General features: G+C 40.8%; 1 protein-coding gene across 1 annotated transcript; it reads right to left on the bottom strand.

The window, feature by feature from the left end:
• Positions 1–5,867: 5,867 nt before the first annotated feature.
• LOC110720538 lies at positions 5,868–19,592 on the bottom strand. Its single transcript, XM_021899574.1, has 4 exons — positions 19,117–19,592; positions 6,567–6,752; positions 6,207–6,482; positions 5,868–6,024 (listed from the first exon to the last, which is right to left on the bottom strand). The coding sequence occupies exons 1-4, from the start codon at positions 19,590–19,592 to the stop codon at positions 5,868–5,870; spliced, it is 1,095 nt and encodes a 364-aa protein (XP_021755266.1).
• Positions 19,593–26,362: the final 6,770 nt, after the last annotated feature.

Genomic DNA, 26,362 nt, shown 5'->3' with positions numbered 1-26,362 from the left:
AAGTTTTATAGATTTTCTTTTGTTATCTTTTAAACTTCTCTTTTCTTGGGATAGTCGGTTTGAGTTTTTTTTGCTCGTTTAAAGTTTTCTTTTGTCAATTTATTTTATTTATTTATGTTATTTATTTATTCCCTTTAGTTTTTAGTAAATATTTAGAGTGACATTTCCGTCTCGACGTTATTTCCGCTAACGTCTACCTTCTATTTTACATGGGGTGTTACAATACTAGTTTTGTACCCCGTGCAATGCTTGAGTTAAAAATTTAATATTTAAATACTTTAAAAAGTTATAATTTATTTTATACCTATAGAGAAGTCCTATAAAAAGTAAAACTCTAAAATAACTTTTTTTATCCTAAACAAATCTATTAGATTCGATTATCTACTATCATACATGTCAAAATAATCCTTATATCGCCTACATCACGTGATACTTCGGCGAAAAGTTGAAAGGCCAAGTGTCTTTTTTCTCATGCTCTGGCTAAAAGTTTAGTTTTATCAGATTTTATTTATGAGGTAAATAACATAATTATAAGATTTTTTTAAAAGTTATAATTTGTTTTATAACTTTAAAGTTATAATTTGTTTTATGGAATATTAGAAATTTGGTAAAAATTAAAACACTAAAGTAATTTTTTTTATTCTAAACAAATCTATCGATCGAATTCGGTTATTTTCCATCTTATGTGTCAAAACAATCCTTATGTATTCACATTTCATTATTTAAGCCTATACTCGTAACTTTTATTACATAATTATAAAAATTAACAAAAAATTATATAATCTTGTTGTAATAAACGTATATAGTGCATAACTAGTTATTGCCCCGAGCGATGCCCCCGATCCGGACCAATTAAACGTGCAATGTGCCACATATGCCACCTAAAAATATTAGCTTCAATGTAAGAGATAAGAATAATTGAAACGTACGATTTTTATAGTATAAGTGAAAAAATGTGCATTATAATTTATAAGCACTCAGGACCTGTTCTCTTTAGCTTAATTTCAGTTCAATTCAGTTTCTAATTTTCTTCTCTCATAAACAATTCAGCTCAGCTCAGTTCAGTAAATCAGAACATGCCCTAACTCATAAGAATAATAATCGAAAATGTATTACCTGTATATTATGAATGAGAATTGCACTTTGTAAATTATAGGCACTGCCAAGCCATATGCAAAAGATAGAGAAAAAAAATAGTATCACAATTAAAAAGTTTAGTCATACAATTATTTATAATGGACGTATGAGTTAGAGAAACAAAAGAATAACATTAATAACGGTAAATTCAATATATGATGAAATATTACTTGTAAATTGTTTGATGCTTATTCAATCTAGAATATAAGTATCTGTAGACACCTAAAAATGTCTCCCCAAAACCAAATCCGATGATGAACAACCATTCACCGCCATTATTGGTCGGGTTAAGTATTTAATTTTTGGAGTGCTTAAATTCATATTTCCATTTCATAAACCAACCCAATTCCTAGCCCATTTCCCCAAACCATAACTTATTTTCCTCTTTTCGTGCCTTTAAACCCAAAATAATTCATTTCGTGTCCTTTAAAATCATTCATTTCATGTCATTTTTATAAAAACGTTTGATCCAGTTTATTTTGGTCCATAATCTGGGTCCAATGATTGAATAGTTGGATGGGGCTTTAAAAGAGCTTTCCAACGATGTATTATAAGCTCAAATCCGAGTTATAACGAATAAGTTATGACCAAAATATTAAACCGAGCCCAAACCGAACCTAAGCCCACCTTACCTACTACCCAATGATCATGTGGAGGGTCCAAATTATTTAATCCCATTCCTAAACAAATTAGGATTAATTGGAAGCTTCTATAAGTTTCTTAAAGATCTTAATTATCCTTTTTGAAAAGATAAGATTAAATAGTTTGAAATTGAATAAAACTCCTTTTTTTTTGAAATCCTACTTATATCCGAATTGAAAGACGTTCAAAGATAGACATATATTATTTTCGTGAATCATAATTTTTATCAAAATTTTATATGGTTGGATAGCCCTTGAAATTATCTTTCCAATGATATATTATAATATCAATTCCGAGCTATAACGAAAAAGATATGAATTAAATAAAAAACTCTATCCAAAACTGATACCGTCCCACTACTTCGGCCATATATTTACTTCTACAAAATATTTTAATCTGATTCTAATTGGGTTAGAAAGTAGACTTCAAGATCTTTCCAACGATATCTTATTTATCTTATTCCAATTTCTGAATCAAAAGATATGATAAAAACAAAAACCGCAAAAACTGTTGTCTATCGCAAGAGTTTTAATCCGATTCGAACTCGATCTTTTCTTGATTCTTCGACCCTCATTTTTCCCCATAAATAGAGGTAATATCACCCCTTTTTCAATCATCAACAATTTTGATCACCAAATCATTCTCTCTTCCTCTCTTCTACACCAAAAAATCATTCTTTCTCCCCTCTTTAGCCTAAATTCTAGCCACCATATTCTTCCATAATATTTCCCTTAAGCACTCTAAGGAGTCCATATTTAACCCGAGGTTCCGTCCTTAAACCAAGGCGCGGAAGGTATAAATGACTGAGGGTTTTGACCAAATCAACTCTACTTTTAATTAGTTTAATTATTTCAATTTGATTTATTTTTATTGAAGTTACTAACAATTTATTCATAATGTAGCAATTCAAGGAAACACCGAAAGTGAGTAATTAATATACTTAATTACTCTTATTTTTATTCTTGTTGCTATTATCGTGATTAGAGTTATGATTTGATTTTACTAACGTTATTATTGTTAAATTGCTTCCAGTATTAATTTTTATTCTATTATTATTATTGATCACTATATTGCATGTTTAAAGGGAATATGTAATTGAAAATCACGCCTAATAAGATAATTTGGACAACCGGTTTAGGTTCCTTTTAATCTTGTTGTTTAATCAAGTGATCACAATATTTTAGAATTATATGTTGCATTAATATTCAACCAATTTAGCATAATAATAGTTTGGAGCAAATTGAATCTTTGTTTGTATGCCTTTGAGATCGCAGGAATCACTTTTCACAATAAGAATCGAGTAGAGGCCAATACGGGCGAATGTGACTCCATGACTCACTTCGTACCATCATCCCCGATCCTCCTTTCGTGGTTCCGAACCATATGGAGTTAGTAATCTCATGGATTATGAATGGGATGTAACCTTCACGGGTCAATTGTTGTTGCCTATCGTTGTCCCTTAATCGTGGTTGCCTTTTATGATCCGTGAACGGTTTACAAGTTCCTTTAAAACGTGTTGGCGACTCCCTACTTTCCTTGTCCCTAATCGTGTCCCTAATCGTATATGTCACTTCCCACTTCCTATGAGTGCCAAGCATATTTACACCATGCTTTTACGTAGGCGCACTTCAAACGACGCCCACAGTATCTAATGAATCACCATTAGTGCGATTAATTACTTGCTAATTAGATTTTATTATTGTGCAATTACTAAGGAGATAATAAGAAGAAAAAAAATTAATTAGGGAGGTTAATACATATGAAGAGTTTCCCTTTAAATTAAACATTATTATAAAGAGGTTACACATATGAAAAGTTTTTCAGGTAGCTTAAGTATTGTTAACCTCCATGTCAAGCCTTAGGTTTATATAAGATAGCTTAATGTGTTCCATGTCATGTTGACATAAAGATGCCACGTGTCGTAATATAATGTAGTCCATGGGTTTTAATAATATTACAGTTATGTATTTCTTACAAAAAATTCCATTACAAATTAGCACGTTAAGAATATTATTATTATTATTTTTTTTTTTTGCTCAAGTTTAATTTATAGTTGTCAATATATTATATTTTGGAAAGATTCATCAAAATCTTCTATTGTACTTTGAAGGAAATTAATACTTTATATATTTAAAAACATACTAGTTTTGTGCCCCGTGCGATGCCCGGGTTGTTTATTGAATTTTAAAATAAATTTTTAATTTATGTATCACATTTTAAAATATATCATTGATACAAAATTAGTTATGAATTGATGTGCTTTTGTGACGATTTTCTATCTAGTAGGCATGTAATGCCTAATAATAATGTTGGCGGAAATGTTCGATTTAATACATTAAAAAAATAAAAAATAAATAAATATTCAAAGCCCATTGGTTTGATCCGAACCCAAAACTTTGGGCAAGAGTTGAACATTTCTTGACTCGTAACCTGAAATGATCCAATCTGAGATGACTCATGCCCCGACCCTAATTGACAGGTCTACATAGTAACAAAATTCTATTAGATTATGAATTATATTATTTAACATGATTAGTATAATTTATTAATGGATGTTTTACGCTTTGAACTACTTCCTTCACTCCAAAAAATATTATGATAAAAAAAATAAATTTATATGATAATTTTTTAGAATTATAATTTAATAAATTTTTATAAGTTTAGCCAAACCACTAGACAGTGACAATTAACGTTTCAACTTTTCACTAAAGTCGCGCCACGTATATAATAGTTAAATACTTTATCACATAAATATGTTCTTATATCATACTTATCACCAAAGTAGTTCAAAACGTGCAATATTTATTTATAGTATACTCTAATCGATTGAGATAAAATACTTCACTGTCTAATGTGATTTTATTATTGTATCTAAACTTCTCAAGTCATAGGTTATTTCAAGTCGAGTCACTTTAGGGTAGGGATCGAGAATTGTTATAAAACCACATTAATTTCTTACTAATTTTGTATAAATGATACATTTTAGAAACTTGGTACATAAAAAAAAATTACACTAAAATTAAATAAACAACCCGGGCATCGCACTGGGCACCAATAAACTTATATACTACCTCCGTTAATTATTTGTGCAACAAAGGGGTATTATTTGTGAGACATAAAATATTCCTTTGTTGCACATAATAATTAATGGAGGTAGTATTATATATCGCCCATGTCACGCGACACTTGGCAAAAAGTTGAAATGCCAAGTGTCGTTGTCTCATGCTCTAGGCTAAAATTTTAGTTTATTAAATTTTATTTATGAAGTAATTAACAAAATTATAAGATATTTTTTTAAGTTATAACTTGTTTTATACAAACTATTAGAAATCTAGTATAAATTAAAACTCTAAATTCTAAACAAATATATCGAATTCGGTTATTTATCATCATATGTGTCAAAATAATCCTTGTAGATCGCCTAGTGGCGCGACACTTAACGAAAAGTTAAAACACCAAGTGTCACTGTCTCGTGCTCTGTCTAAAAGTTTAACTTCATATACTCCCTCCGTTTTTTTATTTGCATCACTGGGTGAAGCACGGAGTTTTAGGAGGATAATATAATATTGTGAGTGGGTGAATAATTTATTATAGTAAAAGTTAGATGGGGACCATGAAAGAGAAAGAGTGCGAGGGTTGTAAATATTTTTATTATATAAGTGGGGACCATGGAAGAGAAATAAATGATAAAATATTTTAAATAGAGTTTAAAGTAAGAGAGAGAAATGATAAAATATTGTATAAAGTTACCAAATAGGGAAGTGATGCATTTAAAAAAAAAACACCCATAAAAGGAAAGTGATGCATTTAGAAAAAAACGGAGGGAGTATTAGTTATATATGAAATGATAATTTATATCTTTAATTAAATTTAATAAATGAACAAAATATAACCATTAAATAAATTGTTTGAAAAAACATGATAATTTTGTGTTAATGAAACCGATTGATCTATCTACAATTACTGAATTACTTGCATATATGAACTCATCAATTTTATTGGATGTTCCCTAAAAAAAATAAAAAAAATTTAAAAATTAATTTTTTTTTTGACGAAAACTGCTAGTATTAATAAAGAGGAGCAAAAGTTCAGGTTACATCAAATGCTACATCAGCAGCAACAGAAGGAGGGAACTCCTCAATCCAGACCCTCAGCTCATCATAATCTCTACTTACATTAGCCAATTTGTGAGCAACTCTATTGCCTCCCCTCCCGACATGAGAAAACTCAATTGAGTTACATAATCTGCACAGGTGCAGAATATCTTTCACAATGTTCCCCAAGGCAGAGCAATCACAAATATGATTTACAAGCTTGTGGTATAACGTCAAGTTGTCCACCTCTAGCGTAATGTGAAGGAGCCCGCTTCCAAGGCAATTGATAATGCGTGTCTAGCTGCTAAGGCTTCAGCCACAACAATCTCGAACCTCCCTTTTATCTTGCAGTAGGTAGCCACCATCACGTCCCCTTTCCAATCTCTCATAACAGCCCCTAAACCCACTCCACCCTCACTGAAACAAGCAGCATCAGCATTAACCTTGTACATACCTGGTCTAGGAGGGGACCAATTCTGTAAAATTTGCTCAGAATTGCTTCTGGTACCACGCTTCTCATTGGCTTTTGCAAACTCACCCACCAACCCAATAGCTTTCTGCACTATGTCTTCGATTTCAACAGTACGCTTCTCAAAGAGGAACAAATTCCTCTTATTCCAAATGCCCCACAAAATACACTAGAATACATCCCACCATCGTTTCTCCTTGAAAGTACTCACTAGAGAGTAGTACCAGTCTGTAAAAGAGAGGGCAGGGTTACTGGGAATATCAAGCCGCAACGGTGAGACATACCAAATAATACGAGTATCTTCACATTGCACAAGAGAATGCATCAAAGTTTCATCCATCTCACCACAACACGGACACATTTTGTCAACACTCATCCCTCGTTTTGCAAGGGCTTCTTGAACAACAATGCTGTTTGGGTCCAATTTAGTCAAAATTGGGCCTAAGCACTAAATGATCCAATTAAAAGCCCAAGGTCAAGGTTCAACTCTCCAATTGCTCAAAAGTCAAAGGTCAGCCCACAAAGTAAGCCAATTGGGCTAAAGCCCAACCTCTCCATGTATGATGAGGTATAAAAGCCATCATATTGACACATTCACACATTGACGTTCATATTGATATTCCAATTGATATGCTCATTCTGGCATTCAGAAATATTCCACAAAAGCCTCAAGCTACAAACTCTCTTGCATAGTGTCTTCCTTTTACACATTGTACTGACTTTAGCATCGGAAGGGCCTTCCTCGGCAACACCCCCGAGGCTAGTTTACGTGTGTTTACTGTGCAGGAAACCTTCGGCCCAACGTAACTTGGACCGAATCCAGTCTTCTCCATTTCAGCGGACCTTCGGCAAGGTCCCATTGTTTTCACCCGAAACAATTTGGCGCCGTCTGTGGGGAAGACTTTCAAAAATCTTTAAGCCAAATTCCTAACCAAGATCATCTTGCAATTATCTTAGCAGCCATGGCTAAGAACCGCAAGAGCAAAAGCCTCCGTCAAGGAGCGGGCGAAAAGCCTAAAACCCCTACACCATCGCCCTCGCCGGACCGGAACTCTCCCAAGGGTGCCGGCTCGGGGGGAGGATCATACAAGGAGGATTCCCTATCTCCCGTAATGCATGACTCTCAATATAGGCCGGACCACTCTCGGTCTAGCAGGGGTCAGTCTGATCATAGGACATATTCAGTGTCCCAAAGCCAACCATCGGCTGCGCGGCCTCATTCCCACACTCGGCCGAGGACCCCTTTGACGGGGCCCAGTTCGGAAGAGGTGGCAAGAGCGCTGGCAGTACTCATGGAGGCAATGAGGGCACAGAATATGCCACCGCCTCGTGATCGAACTCCTCCGCATACCCGGCATCAGCGGAGGAAGTTAGACCATGACGGTGGGAAGCTTCCTTCCTTCCGGGAACTGGAAGAGTGGGAGGAGGATTCTTGGAAAGATGAAAAACAGAGGAAAAAGAACTCTCAATTATTTAAAGGATCCTCATCCTCAAGACCAGCAGCGCATAAGAGCAGCAGCTCAGCTTCTCGGCCAGAATCTACTCGCCGGGAACCTGAGACTGTTCGCAGAAGCGTCCTTGACCGACTCGGCGGCCAGGAACCGAGCGTGCGTAGTCGCCTCTCGTTCCCTGCAGCCGAGGCCCAGACTTCCCAGCCAGGGACGAAAACCACTCCTACCTCTCTAAGAGGGCGGAGCGCGGTCCCTTCGGCCAGGAACAAGGGCAAGGCCGTTATGCTACCCGCTAGTTCACCATTCGAGCAATGGATACTGGAAGAGCGCGTACCCACGGTTAAAATACCGTCGCATATCACATATGACGGGACCACGGATCCGAAGGACCACGTGGCCTCGTATGAGACTCATATGCATCTTTGCCCCAGATCCGAGGCGACTTGGTGCAAATATTTCCCAACCACTCTCAAGGGGGTCGCGCAAGCGTGGATCTCCAAGGGAGTAAGGCAAGGCTCCATAACAGGTTGGGATGATCTGTCCTCCAAGTTCAGGAGCAAGTTTTCCACGGCAAACCGCCGAGAGAAGACTACCGCAGAGCTCATGAGTCTGCAACAGGGGGAAACCGAAAGCCTCCGAGACTACCTGACCCGTTTCAGTAACGAGTCATCAAGCGTCTCCCAGCTGGACCAGGGGTTAGCTATTTTTGCAATGCAGAATGGCCTTCAGCCAGGAAAGTTCCTAGACTTCATGGTCATGCATACCCCGCAGACCTTGGAGGAAGCTCTTAGTGCTTCGGATAAGTTCATCCGAGCCGAAGAATGGAATAAAGCAAAAACCCAACCTCAATCCGGGGGAGGGAAACAGAGGCAAATACCCTTGTCTGAAGGCCAAGGCCATAAGGCAAAGGGAAAATCAAAGGCTCCGGAGCCATCTTTGGCCAACGACCTAAAGAAGGACAGATTTGCCTCATACACAGGCAGATACGAGTCCTACACTCCGCTCTCTCTTCCACGCGCCAAAATTTACAGTGTGACGAAGGAGGAGCAGAGTTACCGAAAGCCGAGACCACTCCCAGAGTGGTATCAGCGAAAAAATAAAAATCAGTGGTGTGAGTTCCACGAGTCTTCGGGCCACAACACTGAGGAGTGTATCCAACTGAAGGACCAGATAGAGGACATGGTCCGGAAGGGATACTTGAAAAAATACATCGCGGATCACCGCGAGAAAAAAGAATCCGAGAGGTCAGCAAAGGACCCTCGGCAGGACCTTGATTTCCCCCGGAAAAACAGTAAAAAACCGGAGGGGAAATTCCCTCCGATCAATGTTATCTCGGGAGGAATATACTCTCGGAGGGAGTACAAGCGTCACCTTAGAGCTTTGACTCACCAGGTGAACAACGCTGACATTCAATCTCCCCAGTCGCCGGTGCCGAACATGACGTTCACAGCCGCCGACTGCCGGGGGATTACGTTCCCTCACGAGGATCCGTTGGTGATCATCGCCACGGTGGCCAACCACGACGTCAGTAAGGTCCTTGTTGACGGTGGCAGCGGAGCAAACATTCTGTTCCGAAAGGCCTACAATCAAATTAAGCTGAAGCCCAAGCACCTTACGCCGGTACCCTATCCGGTATCCGGGTTCAATGGGGCTTCAACTTATCCATATGGGAAGGTGACACTTCCTGTCACCATCGGTTGCGATGAGGCAGCCCGGAACGTCATGATTGAGTTTTTGGTCATCGACGCTCCTTCAGTGTACAACGTGATTTTGGGGAGACCCATAATTCACGAGATCCAAGGGGTCGTCTCAACTTATCATCAGCTGATGATTTACGTCTCAGACGCCGGCTTCCCCGAAAGGATACAGGGCAACCAAAAGGACGCCCGAAGGTGCAACTACCTCAAGCCATCCAGTAGTCGCCCAGATGACGACAAGGATGAGGAGGAGAAAGAAAAAGAAAGAGAGCCAAGCACAAAAAAGCCGAAAGGCCTAAGTGCTTCGGCCCAAGGATCCGTGCCCAGAGAAAAAGGTCCCGAAAGGGAAAAGGTTGACTCTTCAGCTGAGCCGCAAGACTCAGAGAGCCAGCCGAAGAACACAAAGACTGGGACACCTGCTGACATTGGCAGCAGACCAGATTCTGAAGAGTCCAGTCCATCGGCAATGGACATGGACCAACAGACTGAAACAGTTCAGTTGGCCGAAGGAGATGCTGAGAAATGTGTAACAATCGGGATGGACCTTGATCCTAACACCCGTTGTGAACTTATTCAGCTCCTTCGGGATAACAGAGATGCGTTTGCTTTCTCGGCAGCTGATATGCCCGGGATAAGTTCAGACCTCATCTCCCACAAGCTTAATGTTGACCCAACGTGTCGACCAGTTAAGCAAAAGAAGCGGAACTACTCCGCCAATAAGAACCGAGACATCGCAGCCGAAGTCAAAAAATTATTGGAGGCAGGGTTCATTGAACCTTGCCAATATCCGGAATGGCTGGCAAATGTGGTGATGGTTCAGAAGCCCAATGGTACCTGGAGGATGTGCGTTGACTTCACGGACCTAAATAAGGCTTGCCCAAAGGATTTCTATCCCTTGCCGAGAATCGATCAGCTAGTCGATTCGACAAGTGGCCATGCCTTGCTTAGTTTCATGGACGCATTCTCGGGGTATCATCAGATCTTTATGCACCCCGACGATCGAGCCAAGACAGCATTCGTCACGAACGCTGGGGTGTATAATTACAAAATGATGCCCTTCGGATTGAAAAATGCGGGGGCAACCTATCAAAGGCTGGTGGATCAAGTTTTCGCCGATCAAAAGGGCCGAAACATGGAAGTCTATGTTGACGATTCAATCGTCAAAAGCAAAAAACTAGAGGACCATGTAAAGGACCTGGCTGAAACTTTCGCCACCTTGAGAAAGCATCAAATGAAGCTGAATCCGAAGAAGTGTGTCTTCGGCGTGAAGTCAGGGAAATTCCTGGGTTTCATGGTCAGCAAAAGGGGGATTGATGCCAATCCCTCTAAAGTCAAAGCGGCTCTCGACCTTCCTGAGCCGAAAACGAAGCGGGATGTTCAGCGGCTCACCGGAAGAATGGCAGCCCTCTCGAGGTTCATTTCCAGAGCTTCGGATAAGGGGTTACCCTTCTTCAAAGCCCTGAAACTCCCGAAAACAAAAGAGCTTGTTTGGGAGGAAGAGCAAAAAGACGCCTTTCAACAGCTTCGGGAGCATCTGGCTCAACTCCCAACGCTGGCTAGCCCAGCTGAAGGAGAAACTCTATACCTATATGTGGCCGTTAGCCCGGCCACCATCAGCGCAGTATTGCTGAGGGAAGAGAGTAAGAGTCAACAACCGATCTATTTTGTCAGTCATACACTGACGGATGCCGAGACCCGCTATCCTCTACTCGAGAAAGTTGCTTTCGCGGTAGTAGTAGCTGCTCGGAAGCTGAGGCCCTATTTTGATTGCCATCAGATAATGGTCTTAACTGATCAGCCGTTGGAAAAAGTTCTCGGCAAGGTTGAAAAATCCGGTAGGCTAGCCAAGTGGGCTTTTGAGCTCACCGAATTCAGCATCAGCTACCGTCCGAGGGCTGCCATTAAGGCTCAAGCCCTAGCGGATTTCTTGGCCGAATGCTCATACCAAGAAGCGCTGGACAATGAAAAGAAAGTCTGGACCGTGTTTACGGATGGGTCTTCCACCGAGAACGGTTCGGGGGCAGGAGTAGTGATAACTTCTCCCGAAGGCAAATCCTTTGAGTATGCACTAAAATTTTCTTTTAAGGCCTCGAACAATGAAGCCGAATATGAGGCAGCAATCGCCGGCCTACAATTATGCATCTCCTTGGAAGCCGATCATGTCTGCTTAAAAACAGACTCTCAGCTAGTTGCATATCAGATCAGTGGCAGCTATGAGGCCAAAGAGCCCTCCATGATAGCTTATCTTGCCAAGATCAAATCAGTCATTGCAGAGCTGAAAACTTTTGAGGTTCAGCTGATCCCAAGGGGTCAGAATACTCAAGCCGATGCACTCTCCAAACTTGCTAGTTCATCTTTTACCGAGCTGAACAGGTCTGTATATGTAGAAGTGCGTCGAGAGAGAAGTGTCGACGAAGCACCTGAAGTGTGCTGCGCTGACCCAGAGCCTAGTTGGATGGAACCCATCTTAGCTTTCAAGCTTCGGGGAGAAACTCCTGAGGATAAAGCTTTGGCCTCCAAGATGAAGAGAACCAGTTCTAGGTTCATTGTCTTCAGGGGGGAACTTCTGAAAAAGTCCTTCTCAGCCCCATTGCTGAAATGCGTGGGACCAACAGATGCAGATTATATCCTACGGGAGATTCACCTCGGCATCTGTGGGAACCACATTGGGGGAAGAACCTTAGCCCACAAGGCATTGAGGGCCGGATATTACTGGCCCACCATGATCGCAGATGCTAAGGAGCTGGTTCGGAAATGCGAAAAATGTCAAAAATATGCTCCAGTTATCCATCAGCCAGCAAGGGATCTTCAGCCGATCCTTAATCCACTCCCGTTTGCCCAATGGGGACTGGATATACTGGGACCATTTCTAGAGGCTGTGTACCAGAAAAAATGGCTGATAGTTGGTGTCGACTACTTCAGTAAATGGATTGAGGCCGAAGCAGCCTCGAACATTACAGAGCAAACTGTCAGAAAATTTATCTGGCAGAATATCATCACTCGCTTTGGCATCCCGAGAGTATTTGTCTTCGATCATGGGAGGCAATTTGATAACTTACCGCTGAAGCGGTATACAGATCAGTTCGGCATCAAACTGGCATATTCAGCAGTATGCCACCCACAAAGTAACGGACAAGCCGAAGCAGCAAATAAACAGATCTTAAATGCCCTCAAGAAGAGGGTGGAAGATCAAAAGTCCAAGTGGCTGGAAGAGCTCCCTGGAACCCTTTGGTCCCTTCGGACAACTGAAAAAGAGGCAACGGGCCACTCACCTTTTGAACTGGTGTATGGTGCCGAAGCCGTCCTTCCAGTGGAAATTGGCTCTGAGAGCCTTCGAGTGCACCATTTCTCGGCTGAGAATGAGCGACTGATGAGGGAATCTCTCGATTTCCTCGACGAAGTAAGAGACTCAGCTCGAGATAAAATGGCCGCCTATAAGCAGAGAGTCAGCAAATTTTATAACCGAAGGGTCCATGCAAGGCCTCTCAAAATTGGAGATCTTGTCCTTCGGAATGCTGCTGCAGTTCAGAAAGGCCGAATCCATGGGAAACTCTCAGCTACATGGGAGGGACCTTATGAAATTTATGATGAGCTTCAGCCAGGGACATACCGACTTCGACAGTTGGATGGAACTGAGTTGAAGAATCACTGGAACGCTGATGTACTGAAAAAATATCATGTGTAAACCCTTCGGGGCAGAGCAATCTTTGTAAGTACATTTTGAACTAATGAAAGGCCTTGGAGCCGCCATTTATATAAATATTTACAACTTTTTATCCTTTCAAAATTTTCTTTGTTCTATCTACTCTTTAAGGGTTTTTTATTCAGCCTCGTCTGAAGCCTTCGCCTTCGGGTAACTGGGTTTCAGATTGCTGACAAAACTCGTCTTTTTAAAGAACACCGGTCTTTCAGCTGAAGTCAAACTCCAGTAAGACTTGTTCTCCAAAGACATGAGTCCATGGACAATTCTGGGATATTGACTTAACTGAGCCTTGTATCCCAGAGAGCCATTATCCGAAACATTGCCTTAAGTTGGCCCTGTGTTTCGGGTATCCATTTTTCAAAGATAGACAGAAAATCAAGGATAACAGCAACAGTTGAAAATTTTTAAAATCAGCCTCGTCTGAAACCTTCGCCTTCGGGTAACTGGGTTTCAGATGGCTTACAAAACTCGTCTTTTTAAAGAACACTGGTCCTTCAGCTGAAGTCAAACTTCAGTAAGACCTGTTCTCCAAAGACATGAGTCCACGGACAATTCTGGGATATTGCCTTAACTGAGCCTTGTATCCCAGAAAGCCATTATTCGAAACATTGCCTTCAGTTGGCCCTGTGTTTCGGATATGCGTCTTCTTTAAGAACACTGGTCCTTCAGCTGAAGTCAAACTTCAGTAAGACCTGTTCTCTAAAGACATGAGTCCATGGACAATTCTGGGATATTGCCTTAACTGAGCCTTGTATCCCAGAAAGCCATTATTCGAAACATTGCCTTCAGTTGGCCCTGTGTTTCGGATATGCGTCTTCTTTAAGAACACTGGTCTTTCAGCTGAAGTCAAACTTCAGTAAGACTTGTTCTAAAGAGGTTAGTCCATGGGCAATTCTGGGATATTGCCTTAACTGAGCCTTGTATCCCAGAAAGCTAATATCCCAAGCATTGCCTTCAGTTGGCCCTGTGTCTCGGATATCCAACTTTCAGACAAAGTCAATCTTCAGTAAGACTTGTATCCCAGAAGCATTGCCTTCAGTTGGCCCTGTGTTTCGGATACCCATTTTGAAGAAGTAAAGAAATTGCTTATTCAGCTGAAGTCATACTTCAATTTCTGGGGGGGCAAGAAGCACTCAGTGCAAGTATGTTCGTCAGAATTGAAGAAAAGAGCATCAAAATAAAGCAACTGAAGAAAAGAGCATCAAATAAATATTTCATGCTCAAAAATTGAGCTACAAGTTCAATAATTCAATATCGGCAGCCGCCCACAAGCGGAAAATAACAGCTGCCGAAATACGTACATAAGCAAAAAAATAAAACTGCTGTACGACAAGGCAAGCTGAAGCAAAAAACAAGGCAAAAAATTCAGAAAGCGGCAAGTCTGAAGTTAAGCACATGATGAACCGCAAGATTCTGAAGACGACTGCCCGAGTTCCTATGCTTCAGCCTGAGGATCAGACTGATCAGCGTTGAGCCCCATGGTGGCCTCAGCCCCAGCAGCAGAAGAAGCGGGCTTTGCACTTTGCCGAGCCTCCCTTTCCCTCTGCTCAGCTTCCAACTCCAGTCTCTCAGCTTCCTCTTCGGCTTCCTCAGCCTTAAGAATTTCAGCTTCGGCTGGAGTTGCATACTTCATGTGAGGGTCTTCGGGATTCTGGACCCACTCAGCACATTTAGACCAGTCCAGCTTCGGCTCAGCATGAAGGCAGACTCTTCGGCAAACTCGGAATCCGTTTCTGAAACCCATCTCATATTCCTCTTGGGTATAGACACGGACTTTGAGTAAAGCCTCAGCATCAGCCAGTTTCTTCTGGGTCTCCTCCAAGTCTTCCTTGGATTTCTTCAGCTCATCAGCGACCTTGGAGGAAGAACCTTTTAGCTCATTCAGCTCTTGCTGAATTTGGAAAGCCTTTGTCTGAGCTTGGGCCACTTCAACTTTCTGGATCAGCAGTTGATCCTCAGCCTCTTGGAATTTAGCTCTTTGGGCTTCAGCAGCAGCAGCAGCCTCTGAGAGTTGGACGTCTTTGGCCAGGAGCAACTCTTCAGCAGCCATTCGGCTGGCTTCAAGAGCCTCTAGACGCTGCTGCACTTCAGCTTGTGCAGCAGTTCCTTCTTGAATTCGGCTCTCAACAGCAGCCTTGAATTTGGAGACGTCCACTCCCATATGCTCCTGGAGGAATTTTTCCCCTTCCATCAGTGGGGGAAAAACTTCCTTCTCCATAGCATCGCAGAAGGTTTTCAGGGCTTCAGCAGCTTTTTTCCCGTACTCTTCAACCTCCTGCTGCTTCTCTTCAGCTGCTGCTTGCTTCAACTTAGCAAGCTTTACTTCCTCATCAGCCACCTTCTTGTCATGCACAGCAGCGTCTACCCTATCTTGTAGGGTATCTATCATCTCTACAGTGAGAGTCTGATTGTGCACGAACTGAAAACAGGAAGACAAAAATAAATATAAAAAAAATATATATATTTTAAGAGTTGAATTTCGGAGGAAATGAAGACAAGGAAAATTACCTGCATCATCAGCAGTTGGTTAGACCTGGCTGGGTCAGGAACTGATCTGCTGGATTCGCCCATCCCAGCAGTGGCCTTCAGCGACCAGATCCTTGCCCTGTCTACTTCGGACATGCCAGCAAAATTGCCGAAGTAGGCTGCAGCTCCTTCTCGGTTTTGACCCCATATGAGGTCCCAGATGTGGTCTGGGATTGGAATTCGGGGGGCCGAGAAACCCATTTCTCCAGAATGCAGAGTCTGGAAAGAAGGGAAGGACGACGATGGAGCTTGATTAGCTTTGGTTGTCTCAGCATCGTCCTTCTCAGAGGAGTCAATTACTATGACCTCCTCTTCTTCAGGGGTGAGGACGAAAGCCTCAACCTCTCTTGCGATGTCTGCCGTGAAGCCCTCAGCGCTGGACATCACGGCATCCTTATTTTCGTGCTCATCAGCACTCTTCTTGATTTCTTCTTGGACCCCTCCCTTAGGTTCGGGAGTTCTCTGATCCACCTCCATCTCAGGAGGTGGCGGAGGGGTCTTTTGAGGTGATTGGGGTGTTGGCTGGGGAACCCTCGGCGATCCGTTGCCTTCCTCAGGTTCCCTTATTGCGACGCCGATGGTCATCGGCCTCTGCTGAAAGTCATGAGGGCCGATGATGGCCATCCTTCGGCGCCTTTTCAGAAGGGGCTGCTCGTCCATATCTGAGTCTGAAGACTCTTGTATTTGGTCTTCGGGACGAACAAGAGCTTTGCCTTCTCTGTGTCTGTTACTCTCTTCAGACTGTAACAGACAGGGGGGAAGAAGAATGTGAGTAATAAAAAAAAAAAAAAAAAGAAAGAAAAAAGAAAAAAGAAAAGAAAAAAGAAAAAGTTGTCTGAAAGCTCACCGAGGTCTTCAGCAAAGCCTCGTCTTCTTCAGCTGCTCTAGCTGCAGCTTCGGCTTCAGCAGCTCTGGAGGACCCTTCTCCTCCTTCGCAAGCCTCAAGTACCCGTGCAACCTCTTCGGCTGTGCGGGCCGCTTCAGCTTCTTCGTTCAGCAGCTGAAACCAAGGGTCTCTCTTCTTCCACCAAGGCTTCTGCCTCTGATACAGAGCAACAGCCTCGATTTGGAAGTGGGAAGAGTCTAGGTGAACTTCCCTATGCCTCGGCTCAGTGATAGACGGGGCCCGTTCAGTTACAACTCGCTCTCGATTGACACCAAGACGAGCGTAGTTAATGTCAACGTTGGTCTCGTCCCGCTCTGAAAAAAGGAAAGGGGAAAGTTTAGCTCAGATAGATCGGCACAACATAAAAAAAGCAAAGCGAGAGAAGAAAAAGAGGTAGTTAAAAAGCCTCGGCCCCAGCCGAAGAAGCTTACCATCCTTAAACTTTCGGCTGAGGCCAACAGCTGCTAGCATGTTCTCTTGGAAAACGTAATGCGTATCGGGGAGCCAAGTCTCCGGGATATGCTGCATTCGACCACTCCCCCCCGGGTTCGGCAGCTTGCCGAAGATATGTTGCTGATCCAGGTTCGGATCCGCCCCGTTATCTGCGGGGGGACCTAGACTTCCCATTTCGGGATCAGGCTCAGCTAAGTACCGGGGAGCGCTGAAGACGCAAGGGTGGCCCGGATCTGTGGGTGCCCTAACCCAAATCCATTGACCTCTCCTGTCCTTGTCTGAAGAGTCGTTTGGCCACATGGTCAAGTATTGGGGCCGGGACTCAATCCGGTACCACCCAGAACCATGGCTTCCGTGCCCACTTTGAATATTTGGCACTAGCCGATGGAGCTTTCTGAAGCAGTGCAGGTTCGGCACGTACTTGAAGAACTTGCAGACCCATAAGTATGTCATCACCCTTCGGATGCTGGTGGGGGTTAGCTGACATAGGGAGATGTTGTAATGGATCAGCAAGTCTCGGACGAAAACGTCCAAAGGGAACCTCAGCCCGTACTGAAGCTGTCTCGTGTACACCCCCACATACCCTGGGGGTGGACGATGGATTCTATCGGATGCTGAGGGCATTCGGCACCAATATCCATCAGCTTCAAAAATGCCGTAATGCAACTCAATTTGCTCGGCAAATCGATATTGATCGGCGTTCTCTACCCACCATGAGTAGGGGCGATTTTTTATCATGGCCGAAACGACTTCGGCATTCTCCCATTCTGAAAACCCAGGGAGGATATCCCAAAGTACAGCGGGAACTTCATCATCCCGTCCAGAAGCGCTCGGCTCATCCGTTCTTTGAGGAGGAGCCGAGGAAAGGGGAATCGCCCTAATCCCTTCAGCAGGGTCAGACTCCGGCCTTTGACCATTCCAGGTCCCAATCCTGTTCCTAGGATCGGGAATCGGCCTTGCTCTTCTTGGAGCACGGGCTCTACCTCTAACTCCTCTTGCCATTGATTATTTCGAAGAGAAAAGTCGAAAGAAAAGGGGAAGGAGTTCGAATTCGAAGAAAAATAAACTGAAATCAAAGGAATTTACCTTAATCTGAAGCGAAAGTTGCCGATTTACGAATTCGTAGTGGCAAGTCTCAGTTTCTAAGCTCAATGCTCGGGGAATTTGCGAAGTTTTGATGCGGGTTCTTGGTTTCTCTCTCGAAGAATCCTGGGTTTGTGTTGGTGAATAAGTGAGGAGAATGACGCGCCTCTGTTTATATCTCCAGGTACGGGATACGAAGAGTTTGTGCTTTAATTTCTCTTAAATACCCACTAAGTAACCATTAAACACATGATCTTGTGATTAAACTGCCCATTATCCGTCCAACTTCCGCAATCATTAACCGTTGTTATCTCATTAATTACGGTTTAAACTCAAATTTTTGGATCAATTAAATCATTTACTTCCCTCCTTTTCTGAATTAAATCAAACCCGACCCGTCATCCTTCCAAATCGGGTCTGGGGGGCAAGTTGTTTGGGTCCAATTTAGTCAAAATTGGGCCTAAGCACTAAATGATCCAATTAAAAGCCCAAGGTCAAGGTTCAACTCTCCAATTGCTCAAAAGTCAAAGGTCAGCCCACAAAGTAAGCCAATTGGGCTAAAGCCCAACCTCTCCATGTATGATGAGGTATAAAAGCCATCATATTGACACATTCACACATTGACGTTCATATTGATATTCCAATTGATATGCTCATTCTGGCATTCAGAAATATTCCACAAAAGCCTCAAGCTACAAACTCTCTTGCATAGTGTCTTCCTTTTACACATTGTACTGACTTTAGCATCGGAGGGGCCTTCCTCGGCAACACCCCCGAGGCTAGTTTACGTGTGTTTACTGTGCAGGAAACCTTCGGCCCAACGTAACTTGGACCGAATCCAGTCTTCTCCATTTCAGCGGACCTTCGGCAAGGTCCCATTGTTTTCACCCGAAACAAATGCTATTATGGAGCACTCTCCACCCGAACAATTTAATTTTGGGAGGAACCATCGCATTCCACAAATTACTCCAGCACTTCGAATCAGAATCACTAGAGGTAGTGGCCTGGTTAACACTCTTCGATTTTAACTCCATATAGTATGCACTCCTGACAGAAAAAATACCATTGCTAGATTGATGCCAAGTCCAACTATCTTCCTCACAATACTTAGCAATCGGGATCTTCAAAATTTCCTCAGCTTCCCAAGGCAGGAACTGAGTGTTCAGCATCTCCATATCCCATTCACCATTGCTAATCAGCTGTCCCACAACAGCAGGTTTCTCCTCGTGTCTTATCTGTGAAGGAAGGACTTTGAAGGAGGGCAGTGTAGGCACCCAGGGGTCTGACCAGATATCAATAGACATACCAGAACCTACAAGCTTCCTTGCTCCTTTGCACACTAAATCTCTAGCTGATATAATAGATCTCCACGTGTAGCTTGCGCTTGAAGTGACCTTTGCTGTCATGAAATCAACTTTCGGGAAGTATTTTTGCTTCAAAATTTTTACCATAAGAGAGGATTTATTGGACAGAATTCTCCAAGCTTGTTTAGCCAACAAGGCTTTATTAAAAGCTTTTAAATCCTTCATCCCAAGGCCACCATCCTTCTTCAAGAAAAAAGTGTGCTCCTAAGCAATCCAAGCCATCTTCCGCTCTTTTTTCCTTTGCCCCCAAAAGAAGTTCCAGCACAGTCTTTCAATCTCATTCAAAATGCTAGTCGGGATTTTAAAGCATTGCATAGCATAAGTCGGAATTGCTTGTGCAACCGCTTTAATAAGAACCTCCCTACCCGCTTGAGACAAAAATCCTCCTTTCCACCCTTTTAACTTTTTCCAAACCCGATCTTGAATTGTAGAAAAAATCATTTTTTTAGAGCTACCAAGATATGTCGGAAGCCCTAAATATTTGTCATGTCCCTCAACTGCCTTAAAAGATAACTTCATCTGAAGAATATTTTGCTTTTCTGGCTCAATGTTTCGGCTAAAGGAGACTTCGGATTTTTTCATATTCAATTTCTGGCCCGAAGGTATTTCATAAGTGGAGAAGATATCCAAAATATTATCGACCTCATCTTCATTAGCCCTTACAAATAAGAGGCTATCATCAGCAAAAAACAAATGGGATATTGGATCAACATATTTGCCAATTTTGATACCATGGATCTTCTTTTTTGACTCAACATCTCGCAATAATGTAGACAACCCCTCAGCACAAATGATAAATAAGAAAGGAGAGAGCGGATCACCTTGTCTAAGCCCCCTAGAAGGACGGAATTCACGAGAAGGCTGACCATTAACCAGGATGGAAAAAGAAGCAGAGCTAACACAAGCCATAATGGAGTTTACAAAAGCAGTCGGAAATCCCAGCTTCAGCATCATTTGTTCAAGAAAGACCCACTCCACCCTATCGTACGCCTTACTCATATCTAATTTGAGACCAAGGTACCCCGACTTTCCCTTCTTCTTCTTTCTCAGAAAGTGGAAACACTCATACGCCACAAGAATATTGTCCGTAATAAGTCGCCCAGGAACAAAACCACTTTGAGACTCATGAATAATATCAGGGAGCACTTTCTTCAGTCTATTTGCAAGGACTTTTGCCACAATTTTATAAAGCACATTACACAAGCTAATTGGTCTAAAATCAGCAGGAGACTCACAAGTGTCTTTTTTCGGAATTAAAGCAATGTGAGTCTGATTTATGTAACCAATTTCTTCTCCATTATTCAAAATGTTAAGCACACGATCTATCACATCATTTCCAACAATATCCCAAAAATTCTGATAAAACAAAGCACACATACCGTCTGGGCCAGGAGCTTTTGTCGGGTGCATGTGCTTAATGGCTTCGACCACTTCCTTGCTATCAAAAGGGGCGTCTAGCATTCTAGTCATAGAATCAGAGAGGAGCGGTTTGACCTTATCAATGACCGGGGCAGTATCAATCGAACTGGCCGATTCAAATAAATTCTCAAAGTGACAAACAAGCAACTCATCAATCTGGTCTTCGGAATCATAGATGTTCCCAGCTTCATCTTTTAATTTCTCAATGCTATTCCTCTTCATCTGTTGCTTAGTTTTGGCATGAAAAAACTTTGTGTTTCTATCCCCACATTGAAGCCAGTCTTGTCTACTCCGTTGACGCCAATACCTTTCCTCCCTTTCCTCAAGCTCATCCATTCTCTCATCAAGAGCACGCATTTGATTAAGAACATCATGCGTTTGAGTACACCCCATAAGAGCTGCCATTTGTTGCTTACACTCTTTCATTTCTTTCCCAAAATCCCCAAATGTTTCTTTGCTCCAAGACCCAAGTAAGCTTGTTGTTCTAGCAATATTTGCAGAGATACAATCTCCCCTTCCCCACGCATTACTCACCACATCAGAACACCCTTCGTCACGCAGCCACATCTCCTCGAATCTGTAAATTTTCCTCGGTTTTTTCTTCTTAGTAGCATGAATACGGTCCTTTAAGCACAATAAGAGGGGAAGATGGTCCGATTTCCTCTTCTCAAGGTGTGTAACAAATGAGCCCATGTACATATCTTTCCATTCTTGAGTAGCAAAAAATCTATCGAGGCGCTCTTGAATATTCTCATCTCCTCCCCTATTATTGTTCCACGTGAACTGATGTCCCACAAACCCAAGATCTTCAAGTCTGCAAGAATCACAAGCTTGACGCAAAATAGCAGCCTCATTGAAATTGAAGTTTGCACCCCCTTGTTTCTCCGAAGACCAAAGCATCAAATTTAGATCACCCCCGCATAACCATGGTAGTGAACTAGCAGCATGTAAGGATTCAATCAGAGCACCAGTTAAATGTTTTTTACTATCCTCGGGGTAACCATATATACCCGTGAATCTCCAGACTTTATCATCATCTTCCACAGTTGCATCAATGTGATTATTTGAAAAAGAAGTTATATCAACCTTCCACCCTTATCTCCAAAATAAAGCCAACCCCCCACTCCGTTTCCTTCCCCCACCAATACACCCAACAACAAGCATTAGTCTTGGATGTGAATAGATTTTTTAAATTAGTCTTGCCATCGAAGGCTCTATGATTTTACGTACACTAAAAAAAACATGTTTCCAAGTAAAAATCATCATAGTGTACTTGCTTATGGTAAACAACAACTTTTTTGTGTGACCCTTGACCGAGGAGTAATCGCTGGCTGAGTAATTCCTGACCGACCGAGTAAATTCTGACCGATTTAGAATCTTCGAACTAAGTGACTAAGTGAGTAACCTCTGACCAAGTAATCCTTAACTGACTTAGTAACCCATGACTAGGTAACTCCGGACCGACCGAGTAACCCTTCACTGAATAATCTCTAACCGATCGAGCAACCTCTGACTAACCGAGTAAACCCTGACTGATCGAGTAACCCCAGACTAAGTAACCTTGACCATTATTTTAGAAAAAAAAAATGTGGCTGGCCATCGTGTGGTCAGACACATATGAAGATGTTAGGAAATAAGGGTCGGTGTAGTTGTGTTTGATTAATGCGGAACAAGTCAATGAAAATTAAGAACGAGAAAAGCATTAAAGAAGAGAAACAAAGAACACAAGGATTTACGCGGTTTGGCCAAAATAAACCTACATCCACGGGTGGGGGATTCGAGAGCTTCTTCACTATAATAGAGAAAGAACGAGAAAATAATACAAGGAGTCCTAAATCTAATGGCTCAAAAGGTATGATCTAATTGATCAACTAATGGATCCTTTTATAACACAATGAAACCCTAATAAAAAAAAAAAAAAAAAATTGTTCCCCAAACATACTCAAATAGCCGTCATAGAAAATATATAAATTTAGGAAATTATCCCTAAAATAATTAAGCTACAACCGGACCACAGAACTGAAATTTCGACTAGGCGTGGGCGTGCCTGATCGTGTACTTCATTGCCACATTTCCAACAGCCTCAATTTTTCGTAAAATGGTCATAACTTTCTCGTTTCTTATCGGAATTGGGCATATGACCTATCGTTGAAAAGATCCTGAACCAAATATCATCTCAAACTTAAATCACCTCAAAATCACTTGTTGTTTGAGAGATATCCGCATTCAAAGTCAACCCTACTAGATTTCGAGTCACAATTTAACAGAAGGTTTGCATATGGAAAATAGTTTCGTTTACAAAATCTTGATTTATTTGAAGGGGAAGAACATTATCGTTTTTTAAGCTTGCATTAATGTTGTCCTTGTTACTAAAACATTGATTTCCCCGCAGCCTCACCCACTTCCGCAATACGCCTAGAGCACAACATTTACACCATACACAACCCACAGTAATTTGCAAAGCCTTATGCAAGGCTTGGTGCGCGACGACTTGTGGTCGTTCTCGACTCGACTCATTGTCTTTGAAAGTCCATTTTGATAGTTCTTTTGTTTTTAGAGTATGGGAAGGATTAAGGATATAAATACTTTAACTAGGGGCTTAAATTTTTATGGGGTTGTGGTAGTACTCCATATAAGGTTTGATGATGATTGATCAGTAGGGGTGAGCATAACAAGGTACCCTATACAGGAACATGTTGTAATAGGTTCCTTAAAATGGGAACCGGAACCGGAATCAAAACCTGTTGAACAGGTTCCTGGAAATTGAGAATCTGAACCGGAACCTAGGTTCAGGGTACCCTACAGGTTCCGGTTCCAAAAAATTGAGAACTTGAACCGGAACCTGTTACAACAGGTTCTCCGGTTTGCTACTCGGAAGCGGAACCTTTTGTACAGGTTCCGGTTTCGTAACCTGCGGTTCTTAACAGGTTCCGGTTCTGATTCAGGGTACCCTGATTTTTTGCTCACCCCTATTGATGAGTACTCAATTAAGGACATGCTTGGATTGAGGCAGATGTTTTACTACAGTAATAAAAGTCAAACTAAGCAAAATGAAAATGAATATAAAGAAGGAGGAGATAGTAATTGTGTGATTGTAAGGAAAATTATATAGTGATGGTGTGGTATGAGGTGAAGAAAGAAGAATTAATACCCTCATTTTTGGGGGTAATTGGTAATAGATACACTAGAGGGAGGGTGGGTCACTTTTACCCTTATTATGAGAATAATAATTCCTCCACCTCTCTCTTTTCCTCATGGCATGCACAACTCTCTTTTTCACTTGTAAACACCTTGTCTCCTCCACTACACCTCTAATTACTTATTATTTTTCAAGTTTGACTTTTATTACTCCCTTAATATATTACCCCCAATCCAAGCATGTCCTAATCAAGAATTGATGGTGAACTTTAAAAGTAAAGTGTTTGTAATTCTAACCGTTTTAACTACAGCCCATTGCCCTTTAATTCAGTTCATTATTCCTTTCCAGCTAAAATCTTAAGCCTTCTCTTAATAATTAGCCCATAGCCCTTTCCATCTAAAACAAAAGCCCAAATCCCTTATAAACCAGGAGCCAAAACCTTCAAAAGCTTATAAAATGGATATATGTCAGCAAATTTTTGGCTGAGGTCCCGCTCAGTGAGCGTTGCTAAGGTCGTGCCCAGCAAATGAACATCTATTAGAAGAAAATTGAATATTCATTAGAAAAAAATGAATATTTATTTCTGAATATAGCATTATATACAAATGAACATTTATAATATAAGAATAAAATAAAGAGACTTTAAAACCGGAAAAAAATTGTACATTTAATATTATATAATTTGAACATTTCAGTTATACCTTGATTTGTTCTTTTTTTTAAAGGTGAGAGGGAAAATATATTACTTATTGATGCTTAAATGAAGCACCAAGAAAATTGCAGTAGAGAACTGCTACCAAAAAGGACCCCATGGAGCTTATTATGAAATGAAAACTAGCAACCATGGAGCCAAATGTTCTTGACCTTATCCCTAAAAGACATTAATACCAAAAGCAAATAAAGGAAGAAAAGCTTGAAAAAACTTGAAATGCTAGGAAAGCAAGAAGCACTAGATGAAGTCAAAAGCAATTAAATAGGAAAAGAGAAGTCAACATGTGACTTGCAGTAGAAGGATGAGTGTCGAGTGCAGATCATTCCTCACTTGACATTTCAAGTGAATACCTTGATTTGTTGAACTCTCTTGAGTGGATATCATGCAATTAGGCTATATGATTTAATAACAATTAAATAAATTAACAATATGTTTTTTTAATAATGAACAAAATGCTAATGTCTAACATTATTAATGCTAATGTTCATTGAACATCCTTTATTATAAAAAAGAAAACACACATTTTATACAACTGAACGAACACAAAAATTTGTATTAATTAAAAAATAAAATGAACATTTATTTTTATAAGAATGAACATCATACGGCATGAAAATAAACATTTATTTATAAGAATGAACATTATACATCATGAAAATGAACATTTGATTATTGAGAAATACAAAATTATTGTAAAATATATTCAGTTAAAAAATGTTCATTTTTATTGCAATAAATGTTCAATCAGCTAGTGCTGACCTCAGCCATTAATATATGTCCCTAGATTACTCACAATACAATTATATACAAGGTATACTCTATCAGTCCAACACATACATACTCCTTTTGTCCTTATATGTTCTTCTTGTTTGTGATCTTGCAAATACTTATAATTTGAGGAATTAAGACTCTTATTAGATTTTTCTTGATGAATGCTACCTTTTCTTAATATATATGTATATGTATATTACTACTACTAACTTACACTTGATTAATTAGATACATTATTGGTCAAATATATGTATTAACAAACAAGCATAGTCAAAATAAAAATGGGGTAATATCGCTTTTAATGTTTACCATAGAAATAAAAATGTACTTTGTAATTTAATGTAAACAAGTGTATTTTTTTTTTTTTTTTTTTTTTGCATATTATTGTTATAATTTTAAAATATAATTGATGAAAATTGAAATCATGATGTAAATGTCCCAAAAGATTGTAGTTGGATATGATTCCAAAATAGTTAAAACTATAGAAAAACTACCAATCTTGCAAATTCAGCAAAGTAAATTTTCTTTTTGTACCCACTAAAAAACATCTTCTCTAATGCTTGATTTTTTGGAGCAGTAAAGTAGAATGCATTCACTTTTATGTGATCATACACATATCTTTACACAGGAAATCGACGTATGCAAATCTTTTGCGACGACATATCATATGAATATTGAATATCCTGTACATAAAGTATGTCTTGTCGCTTTTTTTTTTTTTTTCTTTCTACTTTACATTCCAAATATGGGTCAAAAAAATATCAATAATTGGAGTTCTTAAAAAAAAAAAAAAAAAAAAAAAAAAAAAAAAAAAAA

The sequence above is a fragment of the Chenopodium quinoa genome, unplaced genomic scaffold (genome assembly GCF_001683475.1).
Source record: "Chenopodium quinoa cultivar QQ74 unplaced genomic scaffold, ASM168347v1, whole genome shotgun sequence".
NCBI classification, from domain to species: Eukaryota; Viridiplantae; Streptophyta; class Magnoliopsida; order Caryophyllales; family Amaranthaceae; genus Chenopodium; species Chenopodium quinoa.
The sequence above is the reverse complement of the archived record's forward strand: the minus strand, read 5'-3'. Positions and strand labels throughout refer to the sequence as shown.